The 17,772-nt window shown below is 41.0% G+C and overlaps 1 protein-coding gene across 7 annotated transcripts in view; it reads right to left on the reverse strand.

Moving 5' to 3' along the window:
- LOC127587772 (protein turtle homolog B-like) overlaps positions 1-17,772 on the reverse strand; it is an 89,648-nt gene that overhangs the window by 43,705 nt on the left and 28,171 nt on the right. For 6 of the 7 annotated variants that reach the window (XR_007958849.1, XM_052046214.1, XM_052046213.1 and 3 more), the window contains exons 4-10: positions 15,718-15,869; positions 12,554-12,671; positions 7,865-8,006; positions 6,652-6,797; positions 1,089-1,231; positions 734-874; positions 390-506 (exon numbers count right to left, since the gene is read on the reverse strand). Coding sequence is in view for 6 of the 7 variants with exons in the window: in XM_052046214.1 (XP_051902174.1) it covers positions 390-506; positions 734-874; positions 1,089-1,231; positions 6,652-6,797; positions 7,865-8,006; positions 12,554-12,671; positions 15,718-15,869 (959 nt within the window). In the remaining variant the exon portion in view is untranslated. Of the gene's footprint in view, positions 1-389; positions 507-733; positions 875-1,088; positions 1,232-6,651; positions 6,798-7,864; positions 8,007-12,553; positions 12,672-13,864; positions 14,257-15,717; positions 15,870-17,772 lie in introns of those variants that run through there. The other variant, XM_052046218.1, reaches the window with a different exon arrangement.

Consider the following 17,772-nt stretch of genomic DNA (forward strand, 5'->3'; position numbering starts at 1 on the left):
AAAACACAGTGTCCAAAATGTTTTGTAAATGCGGATATCATTCGAGTGACAAAATTCTTCAGAAAGAATAAAGAGTCATGAATTTAATGAATGCTGGTTGTTTCCTTACTTAATATTCTTTGCCAGCTAGCTGTATTTCTGTACTTGTAACGAAATTGTTCATAATTTAATATTTCTCAAGCAAAGATTAAAAAAACAAAACAAAAACATTGCTCAGTATGTCAACCGGTTCCATACAATTACATTGTGACAATTAAGCAAAAAAGAAAGAAAAAAAAGAAAAAAAAGAAAAAATTACAAAAAGAATCAATTTAACGTTAAAACTGAAAGTCAGCCAGTATATGATCACCGAATATGATGACAAAAGTGTGAATTCAGACAATACATACCTTCCTCCATGTTATATTGGGAAAGGGGTCTCCTTCTGCCTCGCATGGGATAACCAGTTCTCTCCCAGCCTCCTGTCTGTACTTCCCTCCAGGGACCACTGAGAATTTGGGAGGGTCCTGCACAGGTTCAAAGTCAGATTAGGTGAGCGGAACAGATTTGCAATTTTGTTTGCATACCCATGAGATTCTACTCTTAGAATATGTAACCTTTGACAAATATTTCTGGTCTGAATGACGAACGTCATTCCGTCAATCAAATAATCAAATTTCAGAATGACAATGCTACATAAGAATAATTTGACCGGCTTTAAAATTTTAAAAATAAGAAGAAACAGCACATGTACCTTTAGCACCAGGGGAGCAGGAGGGGACCATCCCATGGAACCAAGGGCATTGTAAGGCATGCAGGTATAGGTGCCGAGAGAGTCCTCTGTCACCTCTGCCACGCGGATGCTCCCATCGTCCATTTGGCTCCAACCAGGATACTGAAGAGGGAAGCAATTCCCAATTTTTAATCCCAATTATTAATGAATGTACATCCATCATTTATATATACAGTATATGCGTGTGTGTGTGTGTGTGTGTGTGTGTGTGTGTGTGTGTGTGTGTGTGTGTGCGTGTGTGTGTGTGTGTGTGTGAGATGATATATTTACACTCTGGAGTGTAAAATGAATAAGATGCATTAGTGCTTCTTCCTACCTTCTCTATCCGGAGGGGGAGACCATCTTTCTTCCACTTAACTAATGTTACAGGCGGGTTGGCATCTACAGGACATCGGATGAACCCCGGCAGACCAATGGCCACATAGAGTACAGATGGCATGTTTACAACACGAGCAGGATCTACTCAAAAAGACATCACAAGAAAGGACAGCGGCGGTGTCTTTGTAATAAGGGTAAGGTGATTGCTGTGGATAGATTGAATGAAGCGATGCTTTAAAGTCAAGTGTGAAGTAATTCTAAACAATCCCAGATAAAGTATTTTTATTATAAATATTTTAATGTCACGAGTAATTAAGCAAAATACATTAAATAAAGAATGAAAAGATATTTCTCTTGCATAAATTTGACAAAGTAACCGTTTTCCCAAAGGGACATGATGAGTGACAAACCTGCAAATGTGACGTCACTTCAAGACAAGAATAGCATGGCTCACTATGGAATGTGTACAAAGCAAGTGAGAAATCGATTCGAAAAGCATTTTTTCTAACTTTTCTGACGGGATCATGGCATTTGAAAAGTTGGAGGGAGAGTAGGTTTTTGGGTCGATGGACGCTGATGTACGTACGCTCTTACACATGTAAGAGCCTGATGCTCAGAATGAGGAAAATGTTGTGCCCGAATGGTCGGACATGGAGTGGAGATGAAACCCATCTGGATTTGAAGAACGGTAAACTATATACCGTATTTTCCGGATTATAAGTCACAGTTTTTTTTCATAGTTTGGCCCGGGGTGCGATTTATACTCTGGAGCGACTTATGTGTGAAATTCTTAACACGTGATTATGTCATTTCACATGTTATTTTCACTTTAAATCACAAGCGGGAGCTCTCGGCCTGTGCTGATAAATCAACGAAGAGTCTGACGTAAGTGACGTTGAAGAGGAAGCGGCGCATCGTCTCCCTCCCGAGTTGGGGGAGTTGTTTAAAAGTGACAGAGAGGATGAAGATCTCATTGAATTTAGTGATTTGGAGTGAAACTGATAGTTTGGTAAACTTGTTAGCATGTTCTTTACGCTAGAGCAGCGGTGCCCATTAGGTAGATCCTGATCTACCGGTAGATCTGAGACAGGTCCCAAGTAGATCCGAGGAGTGTCGAGAAGAAAAAAAACAAACAACCATTTGTGTGTCTTTGTACATGTTAGTAATATATTTTTTGTGTTAATATACACTGCACACTTATCATCTTATCAGTCTTATTTTCACACAAAAAAATTTAAAAATTAAATAAAGCAGGAAAATCTTAAATTTACGGTGGCGCGTGATTGCGTCACCGGAAGTTGTTATCCCTCAGCCGTTTGCAATTGCAGCTTGTGATCAGAGCTGTTGCGCTCTATCTTTTATCGTCATGATTCTCATTCAGAGTTTGCTTCGTGTACAATTCACCGAGGGCACGAGCAAAGAATAGAAAAAGAACTTTAAAACGGTACGTGTGAGCTACGATAGGCTGCAAAAGTGCGTTGCATGCCTCCGTTTCAGGCTGTTTCTCATCATGGCGTGCGCGCGCGCGTGTGTGTGTGTGTGTGTGTGTGTGTGTGTGTGTGTGTGTGTGTGTGTGTGTGTGTGTGCGTGTGTGTGTGTGTGTGTGTGTGTGTGTGTGTGTGTGCGTGCGTGTGTGTGTGTGTGCGCGTGCGCATGCGCGCGCCGGTAAGAGCAGATCCCGGGAGGTTAGTTGATTGAAAAGTAGATCTTCTTTCCAAAAGGTTTGGGCACCCCTGTGCTAGAGTTATCTGAATAACTCTAAATATGTTATGTCGTAACTGACATTACCAGGCTTGTCTGTCATGTAACGTTAGTATACCGTACACTTATTCAGCCTGTTGCTCTCTATTTTATTTTTATTTTAAATTGCCTTTCAAGATGACATGTATGTTTTTGGTGCTGGATTTTATCAAATAAATTTCCCGTTAAAATGTGACTTATATTTCAGTGCGACTTATATGACTTATATGTTTTGTCCTTAATTATGCATTTTTTGGCTGATGCGATTTATAATCGGGAGTGACGTATAATCCGAAAAATACGGTAGATTGCAGGTTTTAGGCTAGCGGTATTGGTTGCAATGTGATGCTGTGCCGCGCTGTAAATTGCCAACAATGGGAATACATATTTGGTCCATGTATTACCGCTAGCACTCAAAGCACAAGTCATAGTAGGTTGGTGTCCTACATTGTCATTGCGATGGTAGTTCTATTGCGTTGTCGGCCACTCCACACATTACATCGGCAGCATTGTTAGTTGTAAACCATTAAAGAGGATGCCATCCATGCACTCATATAGTTTGAATGTTTTCGTACAGGACGTGGTATATATGGCCCTAATAGTTTTTATTGAAAGTAAAGAGGGTCTAAAACGGAATAAGAAGATGGTCGTAAAATTATGAAGATAAAGAAAACGATACACAATTAGTAAGAAAGCTAATAATGCAACCTAAATTAGGTATCATCAAAATAATAAAATGAAGGCGGTGGAAGTCAGAGAAGGAGTTTGAGTGAAAATTATTGGCATGACAGAGTAAAGGACCAGCAAGGCAGAGCATGAGAACGAAAGCGAGAGAGAGAGAGAATGAGAGAGAGAGAGAGAGGGAGAGAGAGAGAGAGAGAGAGAGATGTTACAGATGACGTAAGGTAGAGAGAAACCAGCAGAGGAGGTAGGAGTGTTGGAGGTGCTGTGACTGTGATAATGACATCTGATATTGCAAAAGAGTGGAGATGGGGGGCAGGGGGGCAGGGGAGCGGGGGGTTGTTTTAGGGTGGAACTGAGTGAATCAAGAAATGATTGTGATATTGACGAATTAAAATTTGCAACCTCCAAAGTCCAAACCACCAGCTTGGCAGCACTTTGCCATAAAAAGCCCAGAGGAGAGTTGCTACCACGACCAGAGGCAAGAATATCAGCCAAGTTTCTAAAAATAGCTCACAGACACAGCCATTGCTTGTAGACAGCGCTATTGCTCATGACCCGCTGGTTCCCACTGCAAGATGCAGTTATTCGCTGGAAAGTACCTCGGGAGAGAGGCTGCCATAGACACGATCGAGAATTGTGGGAGCAAGATTTTAACAGAGTATGACTATTTTTTTTAAATCAAAATAATAATTGAGAGCAAATGTGGAATTCACATTATAGTGTAAGCCGCAGAGCAGATGAAATGGGCATTAATGATGGACAATAATACTATCACGAGGGAAAGAGAGTGTGTCTGTGTGTGAGAAAGAGAGAGAGAGAGAGAGAGAGAGAGAGAGAGAGAGAGAGAGAGAGAGAGAGAGAGAGAGAGAGAGAGAGAGAGAGAGAGAGAGAGAGAGAGAGAGAGAGAGAGAGAGAGAGAGAGAGAGAGAGCCCTCTGCAGTTGAACCGAGAAACACACCTGCTTTAACAGCAATGATGTAATCCCGTTCCTCACCCTCCCTCCCTCTTTCCCCAAGACTGGTGTTGCCTGCTTCTGTTTGTCACACACAGCACACGTTGATGTAGAATAATCTGAAGAGGCGGGCCAGTGAGGGAATGCAAAACATCTGTTGCCTTGACGACTGCCAGTGTCAGTATAGCATTGCCATTCTGCTCCACGTCCAACTGTCAAAACCGTGTAAATGTGTTCTAGTAGTTACTTGCGATGAGTGACGAGTCATGCATTGTGTTAAGTGGGGAGAACACGGATAGGCATAATTTTAGGTGGTCTGGTCTACATATTTCGCACAAATGATAAGGTAGCTCTGGAGTTTCCTTGAATTGGGCGATTCTATTTTATGCAACAGAAATGCCTCACTCTTAAAAAATGGCTTGTTTAGCAATTCATTTGCATGATTTCAAAAGCCCTGGTGGCAAGATGTTTCATCTTTTAAATACTGTACAATAGCGATGTTTAACTAAACACCATCTGTGGAATCTTTAGAGCTGTTGCCATGGTTACTAGTCTTTATTGTGGCAAACAAACACTGATGTACCAGCCCTGCCAAACCATAGAAATTCACTTCCTGAACAATTCTTCTTAATTTTCACATTTTCCGTCAGGAACATTAGAGTGGGACTGTGCACAAGGATGGATATATAGATATCTTTGTTCTTGCATTTGTTTTATACCTCTATCACTAAATGATTAGTACAATTACAAATTAATACATTAATGTTTTAAAGAATATATCAATCACAAGACTTTGTTAATATTATCTTGGCATTGAAGTTCGAACTATGCACATTATCCACACACAAACATCCACGCATAATTTATTGATAAAATAAGCAGCCGTCCCCAAACTGGAGTGACACTCGCCATGAGAACATTTTTCAACGACCAAATGAAAACAAATGATGAGACATATTGCTCACCACGAGCTAGGCTTCAACAAGTCATGGCTGTTTGGCATCTTCCAACTAGTTATGACCGTAACGACATACTGCTGTGTTGAGTTTGTTGGATGATGAATAAAGTTGTCGTGAGCACACAGTTACTTTCTGTACCATATTTTCTGCACTATAAGGCGCTTCGGATGATAAAACGCACCTTCAATGAAGGGCCTATTTTTAGAACTGTTTTTGTTGCATTATAAGGGGCAGAGAATAGAGGCTACGGTAGGGGCTGTGGTTGCGCTATGCATCCACTAGATGGTGTTACGTTTAAAGGAATACAATACAATACAGCTTTATCTACTAGAGCCTTCACAACCGCTGCAGTTGTAACAAAGCCATGGTCACAAAAACCGACATCAACCATATAAATACAAATGGCATTACAAACAATAAATGAAAGACAAAAGGTGTAACGACAATTGATTCATCAGAAAGGCACACAAACCTCGTGGACTCACATCCATAAGCGGCCAAATATCCTTAGAGGTCTTGCTTGTCTCATTCCTTCGTTTTGTCAGTAGTTAACTATGCTTTTGGGATTATCTTGGTTTCATCATGGCTGTGCAGAACTCAGAAAGTAGTTGTCTGCTTGAATGTGTGTTGTCAAAAGCACATGTCAATTAGTGTAGGGCAGAACTCTTTTCGGTTCCAATTGGTTCCTGCTAATAATCCCCACTAGATGGCAGACTAACACTAACAGGAAACAACTCAGTGGGGAATATAAAGAGAATTACAGTCTCTTTATATTAGGCGCATCAAATTATTGGGCGCACGGTCGCCTTTTGAGGAAATTTAATGCTTTTAGGTGCACCTTATTATGCGTAAAATACAGTACATCTTTCAAGCACCTAATTTGCATGCAATATCTTTATGCTGTGCAGCACGCTGTATTACTATTTTGAATGTTTTCTCTCCATGTTCACTCTGTCTTTGCAGAATTTTATGGGGGGGGGGGGGGGCGGGTGAATGTGAATAATGTCTTTATTTTGTCTGCTATGAATATCCCAGGTCAGTGTGTACCCCTCTTTCCCCTTTAATCAGCTGGGGTAGAATAATACAATTCACCTGTGATTCTAATGACAAGTGGTAAAGAAAATGGATGAATGGATATTCATGCCATGAGTTCATAAGAAAATGGAGGGCACACAAAAGTAGAAAAGGATAAGATGGGGACTGCCTTTGCTGAGTAACTCACTCACATTGCACAGTCAGGTAAGCAGAGGCAGTCGGTGGTAGGCCAAGGCTGTTGCTAGGAGCACAGGTGTATTTCCCAGCATCCTCTGGCTTGACTTGGACAATGATCAGGGAACCGTCAATCAGAACACTGACTCTCCGTTTTAGGTCACTGAAAAGTCAGGGGAAAATAAAATCACATGAGTTTATTAACCTCTCATTTTACAATAAGATTCATAATGTGACTAGCCTGACTATTTGGTGAGAAGCTCTTCTGTTTTATTACTTTTCATCGAATCTCAGATTATTTGGCGTGATGTTTCATGTTGAGTAATCTAAGTGGACTTGTGTCCGAATTACCAAGCAATCTTTTTACAGCAGATCAGTTTACTTTACACGTTCCACAACTGCGTTATGCCTCAGCCTTTTGGCTGTGAAATTTTAATGAGCAGAGAATATTGGCACAATTGGACTTTCGCTGTGTCTACCCATCGCAAGGTGGAGCTGCCCGACATTCATTTCAACAAAGAATTAGTTAACAGACACAAAAACAAACTATGGTCCAGAAATATTTGCCAAAACAATCCAAGTTGTGTCGAGGCATCTTCATGTTGAAATGTCTCCTTTCCTAAGCCAACCAAAACCAGACAAAATATTTGGGAGCTACTTTTATGCGGAGCACAGAAATCAAAGAGTATTAATTCTAATGGAATTTGAAATTTTAGACTTTCCACTAACACTTTGCTCTCTGCCGTGCGTTTAATTTATATTCTTGCACTTATCTTGTTTCCAACGACCGCATTCAAAAGAAAAAAAGTCACTTTATGCTCGTCACTCCTGAATATCATGCAGTCCATATTATGTGATAGAAACCGAAATAAAAAGTATTAAAGCGCTCAGCAAATCAATGTTCAGCCATGAGAGCAGTGCATAAACATTTTTTTTGTTTGTTTTCATCTTTGCACTATGCTCGAACTGCGCGAGTTGGAAGGAGGGCTTCTATGATTACAACTGAGCGTTTCGAAGAAGTCTTTCGTTGAAAATGAATGCTCCAAAAAAGAACATAATTCTGCAGATTTGATATGACAGGAATTGACACAAGCACTATAATAATGCCTCCAATGCAGTCTTTCAAACTGTAAAAGAAAGAATACGGAGACGAATGACAAGGAGGCTAAACAGAAGGCACACACTTGAGTGTGATGCGATGAACAAGAATAAATCCCATCAGAACTTTACTTGTTGAAAAAGACATTTTCTTCCTCCCAGAACCAGGAGTAGGTTAAGTTCCGAGGGTAGGCCTCCGCCTGGCAGGTGAAGAAGGCGTCCTGCGAGATGTTGACTGTAATGTTGTCTGGCGGTGAGACAATGAATGGAGGGCCTAGTGGAGAACACACACAAGAAACAGGAGAAGGAATAAGCAGGACTGTATCACTCAAACTGAATTGCCCAAACCCATAACCTAGTATCGTATTTTCCGGACTATAAATCACAGGTTATTTTTCATCGTTTGGCCGGGGTTGCGATTTATACTTTGGAACGACTTATGTGACAAATTATTAGCTCATTAATGTATCATTTCACGTTACTTTCACCTTAAACCGCAAGAAGGTGCTCTAAGCCTGTGTTGATGAGTCTGACATAAGTGACGTAGAAGAGGAAGCACCACATCTTTTACATATGGAGTTGGCTAAGTTTATTAAAAGTGACACAGAGGATGAAGATTTCATTTGATTTAGTGATTTGGAACGACATTGGTGGTTTGGTAAACTTATTAGTATGTTATTTATGCTATAGTTATCGGAATAACTCTTAATATGTTACGTGAACATCCAAGGCACATTCTCAGTTCATTGTTTATGTGTCATATAACGTTATCATATTGTACACTTATTCAGCCTATTGTTCTCTATTTTAATTTTTATTTTAAATTGCCTTTCAAGATGACATGTCTATTCTTGGTGTTGGATTTTATCAAATATATTTCCCCTCAAATTTGCGATTTATATTCCAGTGCGACTCATATATATGTTTATTTCTTCTTTATTATGCGTTTTATGGCTGGTGCGAGTTATACTCCGGAGCAATTTATTATCCGGAAAATACGGTACACACACTTTATTTCCATTTTTAACAACCTTGCTTTGACATTAAAACTATGTCCATAGTTTTAATGTTAATGTGTGGTAATATAAAGCAATACAACAGCAGTATAGACATTTTTGTTCCTTCTTTTTGGACACAAAGAGATTAACACCAACACATGCACGGTTTCCCTTCAGTGCCTTCACAATTATTCTACATTAAAAAAAAAGGATTATGACAATTTATCAAGTGATCCTTGCTATGCCAGATGGATGATCCTCTTTGCACAACATTTTTAAGTGTCTTGGGTAGAAAAAAGCAACTTGATGTTGTGACTTTAAAGATATTGTGAAACTTGACTTGGTCAAAGCAACTTGCAAACATTGGATCATTGAATTCATTCATTAATATTACTGCAACAATACCCCCCTCCACACACACACACACGCACACGCACACAGATTGCTAGTCCCATATGTTAGTTTTGATCTGTGGTCCACATTCTGATCTTTTAACAGGCAGAGTATTTCCATCTGCCACCCCTTAGCCAGACAAGCAGTGCATGCATGTGTGTGTGTGCCTGTGTGCCAACCTGCCCTATTTGGAACCAGCTGAGAGCTGCAGATTTGCTGGCACTGTACACTCTTAGTTGATCTGCAGCTCAGTGGCTTTCCAGGAGGACCTCTATTAATCCATCACTGCTATAAACTACACAGCTGGTCATCTGAACATAGAGGCTTTTCTTAGGCTTTGCCTTCCTAGCCCGAAAAGAAAACATATCTTCAGGGTCACGAATATTGGTTCGAGATACATTACATAATTGTAAATAGGGTCAGAATCTTCAATTGCTGCCTTGATTTTTGTCTTAAGTCAAAAGCAACGTTTACAGGGATGAAATCATGACACTGATTGTGGGTCAAATTTGGTCCGGTATAAGCTCTTTTCCGGGGCTACGCCGGAGCTAATTTGTACGTGTGAACGCTCTACTGGGGCAGCCCCGGCGCAGCACCGGACCCAATCTTGCTATGTGAACAGCCCTATACTTTGCAGCGTTCAGTTTTGGTTTAGGCAAGTCTGTGCATTAGGTGCTCTAATATAAAACTTAAATGAGGTGGGATATTTGCACACCACCTCTTTTGGTAAAGATTTGGTAAAATTTGATGTTGACTTTTTGATGTTGATGTTGAGCAAATTTGTTATTTCAAAAGTGTGAATCAAACTTGGAGTGTTTTGCATGACTCAGTACTCAAAAGAGTCGCTCCCAGCTTCAAAAAGGTTGGTGACCCCTGATCTTGGGTCAACCCTTGGTCTAAAGACTCATACTTCGTTAATGGTCTCTGGGCATACATGCCTCTAGGGCAGTGGTTCTCAATTATTTTCTGTCATGCCCCCCTAGGAAGAAGAACCCCCCCCCCCCCCCCCGCATGACTATAAATAGTATCATTTGTCTATAAAATTGTTATAAGTACACCTTTACATAACATTGTATACTTATTAATGTATCAGAGAATAAAAAGGAAAGAAATATGGACCAATTTACAACAAAGAATAGCTTTAGTAACTGTAACAAAAGATTTAAAGTGCATCTGAAATTCAAAAATTAAATTCAATCCTTAATTTAACTACAAATAGTTTTTGACTGACCATGTCAAACCATATGATATTAAAAAATAAAATTACATATCATCAATAACTGATAAAGCATTCAAACTAACCACCAACATTATCTCAGAGCACAATATTTAAAAAAAAAACTTGAACCTGCAAAACAAAAGCATATAAAATAATTTGTGTAAAAAAATCTAAATAAAAAAGCATGTTCCCCAAGGTCGAACCTTGGAAAACAGGGGGGGGGGCACAATTTGAGAAACACTGCTCTAGGATAATAAAGTCACTGCAGCTACTGAAGCCCTGTGTATACAACAAGCAGCGAATGTTCGATTACAAAATGCTGCCACCTCACTCATTTTGGGTTTTTTTTACGGAGAGTGAAGGATCCTTGCTAAAAAAACAAGCAGCCTCTTCCCCTTGGAATAAATCAGTGTTTCTCAAATAGTGGGGCACACCCCCCTGGGGGGCACGAGGCTCTGTCAAGAGGGCCGCGTTTGACCTCGGGAACATGCTTTTTTATTTTTTTACTGTCCTAAAATAACGTGCAGTTGCACCTCAACTACATTAGGGGACAGTGGCGCTCTCAGTGGCAGAGTTTGCGCAGGGAGCATTCTAAGGGAGGAAATAAGACGAGGCGTATGTAGCACTTGACTTCACTGTGACAACAATTGCAGACGAGGAAAGATCGGTGAGTTTACTGCAGGGGTGTCCAAACTTTTTGCCAAGGGGGCCAGATTTTATGTGGTAAAATGTCGGGGGGCCGACCTTGGCTGACATTCTTTACATTGAACAACAATATTGTTCAACAAATTTTAGTAAGACAGTCTGTTTCACATTTCCATTTTTATTTTAATTTCAACAATCTTAAGAATTTCTTTTGGTTCATTTGAAACGGGTATATCACATGCAACTGCTTATTCACTTGACTTTTTCTTAAACAGAAGTCTCCTGAGTGCAAATTGATTGATTTGAAACATAAAATGTATCACCATGACTTTTCAATAGTCACAAAACCTTTGACTCGAACAACAGGGAAATGAACCAGCAATACACATATCCACAACTGCAAGGATCATTTGAAATATGACATATCAGTCAATATAAACACGGAGTGATGTCTTGTTAACTCGTGAGTGATGCCCTCTAGTGTCTAAATGCTATTACTCATTTAGTGAATGCTATTACTCATTTAGCCACTAGAGGGAAGCAGTACTCTATGAAACATCACTCACCAGTCTACGAGACCTCAGTCAATGCAACACGTGTTCCATTGCGCCCAACCTGCGGGCCAGACGGCACTGATTTTATGACAGGGGCCGAGGGCCGGATGAAATTCGACCGCGGGCCGGATTTGGCCCGCGGGCCGGACTTTGGACATGCCTGGTTTACTGTGTCTAAAAATGTTAGTTGCGCAGAGCATGAAGCTAAATGAATTAAAGGGCCACTTAAAGACATTACACCCCAATTACGCTGATAAGCTGCTAGAGTTTTTTTTTTTGTTTTCAGCGAAAACGTGCCGAATATTGCAAACAATCATGCCGCTTTGTGACTGCTACTTCAGTAAACTGACATACAGGTCCCGGCTACACATTGAGTAGGTGCCGAGAGTTGCTGTGTCTAGCTTCAAACCTCTCTTCGAAAAGCTGTACATTGCAAAACGTGCTCATCATCTTTGATTTTTTTTTAAAGCACAAATCATTTTATATATTTTTATTTTGCTGGTTAAAGTTTTTTTTTCAATATTGTGCTCGTTGAGATAATGTTGGTGATTAGTTTGAATACATTATTAGTTATTGATTTTATGTAATTTTATTTTTCAGTGTCATATGGTTTGACATGGTAAGTCAAAACATATTTATAGTTAAATTAAGAATTCAATGTAATTTTTGAATTTCAGATGCACTTTAAATATTTTCTGTTCCAGTTACTAAAGCTATTCTGTGTTGTAAGTTGGTCCATATTTCTTTTTTTTATTCTGTTATTCGTTAATAAGGACACAGCGTTGTGCAAAGGTGTGCTTTGACAATTTTATAGACAAATGATACTATTTATACTCATGCGCATGGGGGGGGGGGGCGAGATGTTTTCCTCTTCCTGGGGGGGGGCATGACAGAAAATAATTGAGAACCACTGGAATAAATGAATGCATAACATGAGCATGAGCATATGTTGCACATACAGGACATTTGACAATAAAGTACTTGACTTGATGAAAAGAAAGGAGCGACCCACCTTGAACGAGTAGCCGTGTTGTGTGAATGGCCTCTCCCTGGGGGCTAAAGGCTCGACATGTATAGGCACCACGATCCTCTCGGGTGATGGACAGCACTGTCAAACTTCCATCAAATACCTGAACATACAATGGGTCGCTGTTAAGACCATTCGTAGCAGTTAAGAGTGTCCTATTTAGTTCCCTGATTGAGAGTGTCATTTTTGTCCCTTTGGCATGTAGGTGTAAATGTCAAGCCTTTTTCCTTTTGCCTCCTTCAATGAAGTTATTTCATGTCGGTTTGTGACAGACGGAGATGGGCACTTGACCCTATTTTACCGGTCCGTCCTCCGTCCTTCATCTGCAACCTGGGCACCCTTCCATCATCCCTCGTCCCTGTTCGTCCTTATCCTTTTAAAGAGCGACCGTACTGGCAAGTCACCAGTCCGTCACCCTGCCCAAGGGGAAAAAAGCGTCCGTGCATGACACCGTGGGACAGAGGATAACGGCAAAGTGTCATAATTCCTAAACATTATTTAAAGCTCATTAGCTATGTTCGGCCCCCTACTGCTTCTCCTTATTGCCACTTATAGGTGGGGTACAACCTTTTGGAAGACCAGCTTGACAAAGCTGGCACTGGCCAGGGCGGTCCTCTTTAGTTGGAGGATGTTGCGAGCTGTTGAAAACAAAACCCTCTCCATAGCAGCGGAACTTTGGAATGCATTTAATAGCTAAGACTACCCATGCCTCCCGTTCCCAATGCAATATCACGCGGAAGTGAAGTCACTCCCTCCCGCATACAAACACAGTGAGCGCACGAGACAAGCGACCCGTCGTGATATTTCACATTTGGTCAAAAGTAGTGCATTGGCGGATTATACACGCAAGACAGGCTGGCCGTGTTTCTGTTAGTTGTCGATGAAATGGGCGTGTGTCGGTACGGTTAGAGACGATTATGGGGAAGGACGAAAACCCATTCCCGTCCTTGCTGAGTCCATTCTTTAAATAAATAAATAAAACTCATTCTCAATGCCCAAAATGGGAGCAGGGGAGGCTGGGGAAAAACCACATGATCCAAAAGCACTGAAATGTATTTTTATACCCCTCAGTTTTATTTATTTATACATTTCTTTTGTGGTAAATTTTACCGACCCACAAACATCACACAAAACAGAAAGCTAACATTAGACGAAGGTTGAATGTGTTTGAGTGTTTGGTTCAGTCTGAAGACGGCCACACCGCCAGTTATAAAGTGTGCACACTTGTGATACCATCATTATCTAACTTATTTGTATTTCCCCTTTTTATCACATATTATACAGGTACAGTCAAACCTCGGTTTTCATCCATAATCCGTTCCAGAAGGCTGTTCGAAAACCGAAATTGTTCGAAACCCGAAACCACGCTCTTTTAAAAAAAATGTTTATTGAACACAATGGAAAGCGACACGAGGAAGCGTCACTTCCCCGTCTACCCGAGGAAGCGTCATTTCCTCGTGTAAGGAAGGCAAGAGGAGTCAAGTGGTGCATTCATGTGCGCTCAGTTTGTTCGAGAACCGAAATTTGTTCGTCATCCGAGGCATAAAAAAATTGAAATTTTTGGTCGAAAACCGAATTGGTCGAGAACCGAGACATTCGAAAACCGAGTTTTGACTGTATGTTTTTTTTTTTTAGGTTGAGTTGTACAGGTTATAGGTGACATTAATCGTGCAAAAAAGTTTTAAAAATATATAGTAATATTTAAATATGTATAATATTATTTTGGACACATTTTTCTTCTATCATAAAAACCTGCAATTTGAGCTGAGGTTTTATGGTGTTTTTTTAAAGTCACTGAATTGTGTCCTATTGCTGATTCTACAGATGAAAATGTTCTACAATTTTCATATTTATTCAAGTGACCATCCATCCTCTGTACTGCTAATCCTCACGAGTGGGTCTGCTTGAGTCTATCCCAGCTAATAAGATAAGATATCCTTTATTCGTAATGGTGGGCAAGCGGTGGAGAAGAAGAGAAGATAGGTCCCGAACTGGTTGCCAGCCAATCGCAGGATATTTATTCAATTTATTCAATAGTTATTCAGTTTTGAACAATAGCTGAGTGCCCTTCAATTACCTGCCGAGCCCGCCACTTCGCCAGTATCATCTGGGAGAGGCAGGATGAATGGGTGAATGAATTAATGCATGCATGCATGGATCAATGAATACATAATTTAGCATCCACCAAGATGTCATTCAGTCCAGATCCATTAAATTCTGATCCACTGATGTCTGGTTAATTTATTATTAAAAAATGTAATGTCTGCAGGAAAGCTTAGTGGATAATAGAAAAGACTGCAACAAACCCGGGTAGTGTGAGGGAGATGAAATAAAAGCTTTAAAATAATAATAAAATATGCTTGTGGAAATTCTCAATGGCTGGTAACTTTACAGAGTCATCAGCCACATTGTCTGATGTTCAAACAAGTTAATTTAGAATTGTGTATCTTTGTAAATAGGATAGCATTTATATTTTGAATCATTATTGTGTCAGCCTGTGGACTTGTTATAATTGGAATAGCAGCAAATAATATGTTCTCTTTCTAATATATATATTTTTTTAAAAATCCTCGTCTCACCCGCCCTCGGGTGGTGTCCGTCCCTCATTCAGCTCGGGTCCTCTACCAGAGGCCAGGAAGCTTGAGGGTTCTGCGCAGTATCCTTGCTGTTCCCAGCACTGCATATTTCTGGACTGAGATGTCCGATGTTGTTCCCGGGATCTGTTGCAACCACTCATCTAGTTTGGGGGTCACTGCCCCGAGTGCTCCGACCACCACAGGTACGACTGTCACCTCTATCTTCCAGGCTCTCTCCAGCTCCTCTCTGAGCCCTTGGTATTTCTCGAGTTTCTCGTGTTCCTTCTTTCTGATGTTTCCGTCATTTGGGACCGCTACATCCACTACAACGGCTTTCCTCTGCCCTTTATCTATTAAATGGTATTAGGATTTTCTCTGTCTTTGGTTGTCTTGGTCTTCATCTAGATTTGGTCTTGACACCCAAAAACCTCGATCCAGGCTAGACTTGGTCTCAGATAGCGTGGTTTTGAGCAATACAGTATGCACAGTGCAATGAGTTTCTGCATTACTTACACACGCAATTCATGTCCCATTTCATGAAATATCTCAAGTGAGTACATTCAATATCGATACCTTATACTTGGCACTGGTGACCAGAAGGTTGCCGTCCCGCAACCAGCTGACCGAGGGTTTGGGGTTGCCAAAGGCAATGCAGGTCAAAATGATGCTTCCACCCTCCTTGGCCTCGACATATAGAGGTGGCGTATCTGTGAAAGAGGGAGGGGCTTGGGAGTTGGGATGAAGAGAAGGTACAAATATTTTTTTAATGTTTACAAAATCCCGAATATGTATGAATGCACCATTCTCCGTGTCTAAGTATGTTATGTAAATTGAGGGCCACATAAAGAATTTGGATTTTTGTGCACATGACATAAAACAGCGGAACTTATCATTCTGATGCCAACATTAACGGGAACATTTTAAATGATTGCAGAAGATCCAAGTACAGCAAACAAGACCTCAATTTTTCCAGTCATCATTTTTTTAGACGTTTAAGCATTAAGGTCATGGACGAGCCTTATTTTGAAATAGAGGCAGGGTAGGGCACATACAGAAAAAAAAATTGGCATTTACATCTATGGAAAATCTGGAGACTAGAGTAGGAATGGGCCTTGTTACTGGTCTGTCGGTTTACCACTGTTTTAAAAAGTCCTATTTTGAATAACTGCTAAACTGTCTCTAACCAGTAATGAGCTGTTTGTTTGTTTGTTTTTTGGAGGGGTCTTTTAAGGAGTGCACATCATGCTGCAGTTGGCTGCTTGGAGAGTTGAAGACCGTAAGATCAAGACGCCTTTGAAGTTCATGATGAAAGACCAGCCACTCTTTATTTTCTCCTTCTCGGCTGAGCAGAAAGGGGAGGGTTGAGCAGTTACAATACAATACAACACATCCTGATTTATATCGCGCTTTCACAACAGCAGCAGCTGTTACAAAGCGCTTAACAAAACAGTGAACATAAAGTTACACATACATATCAAACAGAGAAGAGAAGGAGGAGGGAGGGAGGAAGAGAGATATACTTTATTTGTCCCACACTGGGGAAATTTACAGTCGACAGCAGCAAGATTGTGGGTAGAAAGAAGAAAGAAGAAAAAAAACAAACATTCACCGTTCAATTAAGTGCAAGATAAATACAAATATGGATATGGTCGCAGTGCTATTTACAATTGTTTTTCACATCATTTAAGTTTTTTTATTCAGCAGCCTGACAGCAGTCGGTAGGAACGAGCGGCGGTATCTCTCCTTTTTGCAGCGCGGGTGTAACAGTCTCTGGCTAAAGGAGCTACCTAGTGCTGTCAGGACGGGCTGGAGGGGGTGGGAGGGACTGTCCATCATAGCTTTTAGCTTAGTTAGCATCCTCCTGTTGCCCACCTCCTCCAGAGTGTCGAGGGAGCAACCCAGGACAGAACTGGCCTTGCTGACCAGTCACTCCAGTCCCTTTCTGTCCCGGGCCGAGATGCTGCCTGACCAGCAGACAATGCCATAATGGATGGCCGAGGCCACCACCGAGTTATAGAAAGTCTTAAGGAGTGGCCCCTGAACCCCAAAAGACCTCAGTTTCCTGAGTAGGAATAGTCGGCTCTGTCCTTTCCTAATCAGGGTGTCCATGTTAGTCGACCAGTCCAGTTTGTTGTTTAGAAGAACACCTAGGTACTTCTAAACAACAAACTGGACTGGTTTGCTGTTTAGAGGAGTTTACTAGGAGTTTACTCTCTCTATGTCCATACCCTGGATGTTCATCGGTGCTGGTGAGGACTTCTTGCTTGGCTCTCGACGAAGGCGGACGCTTTTGCTTTCTGCTCCTGTCCCCCTCCCCCACCCACACCCCCCACCCTTCCCTGCTCGCCACTCAGTCCATGTGCTATCTTTTGTCTAACTTTCCTAGCCTCCTGTCGTATTTTTATCCGAAAAACAAACATTGAATTGGTTGGCTGGTCTCTCGATGCCATCGACAAAATTTTCTCGACGAGAAGAGCAGGCTGTGGGGAGCCTACTTGCCCCTCGGGGACTTTTGCTGCTGGGTACACCATAGATCCTTGGAAGAAGCGGAGAATGGTCTGCCTGTCTACACTGTCCGTTGAGGATGTGGATGACATCTACATTATCGGCCTTCCAATAACAGGTATG

The sequence above is a fragment of the Hippocampus zosterae genome, chromosome 16 (assembly GCF_025434085.1).
Source record: "Hippocampus zosterae strain Florida chromosome 16, ASM2543408v3, whole genome shotgun sequence".
In the NCBI taxonomy this organism is placed as follows: Eukaryota; Metazoa; Chordata; class Actinopteri; order Syngnathiformes; family Syngnathidae; genus Hippocampus; species Hippocampus zosterae.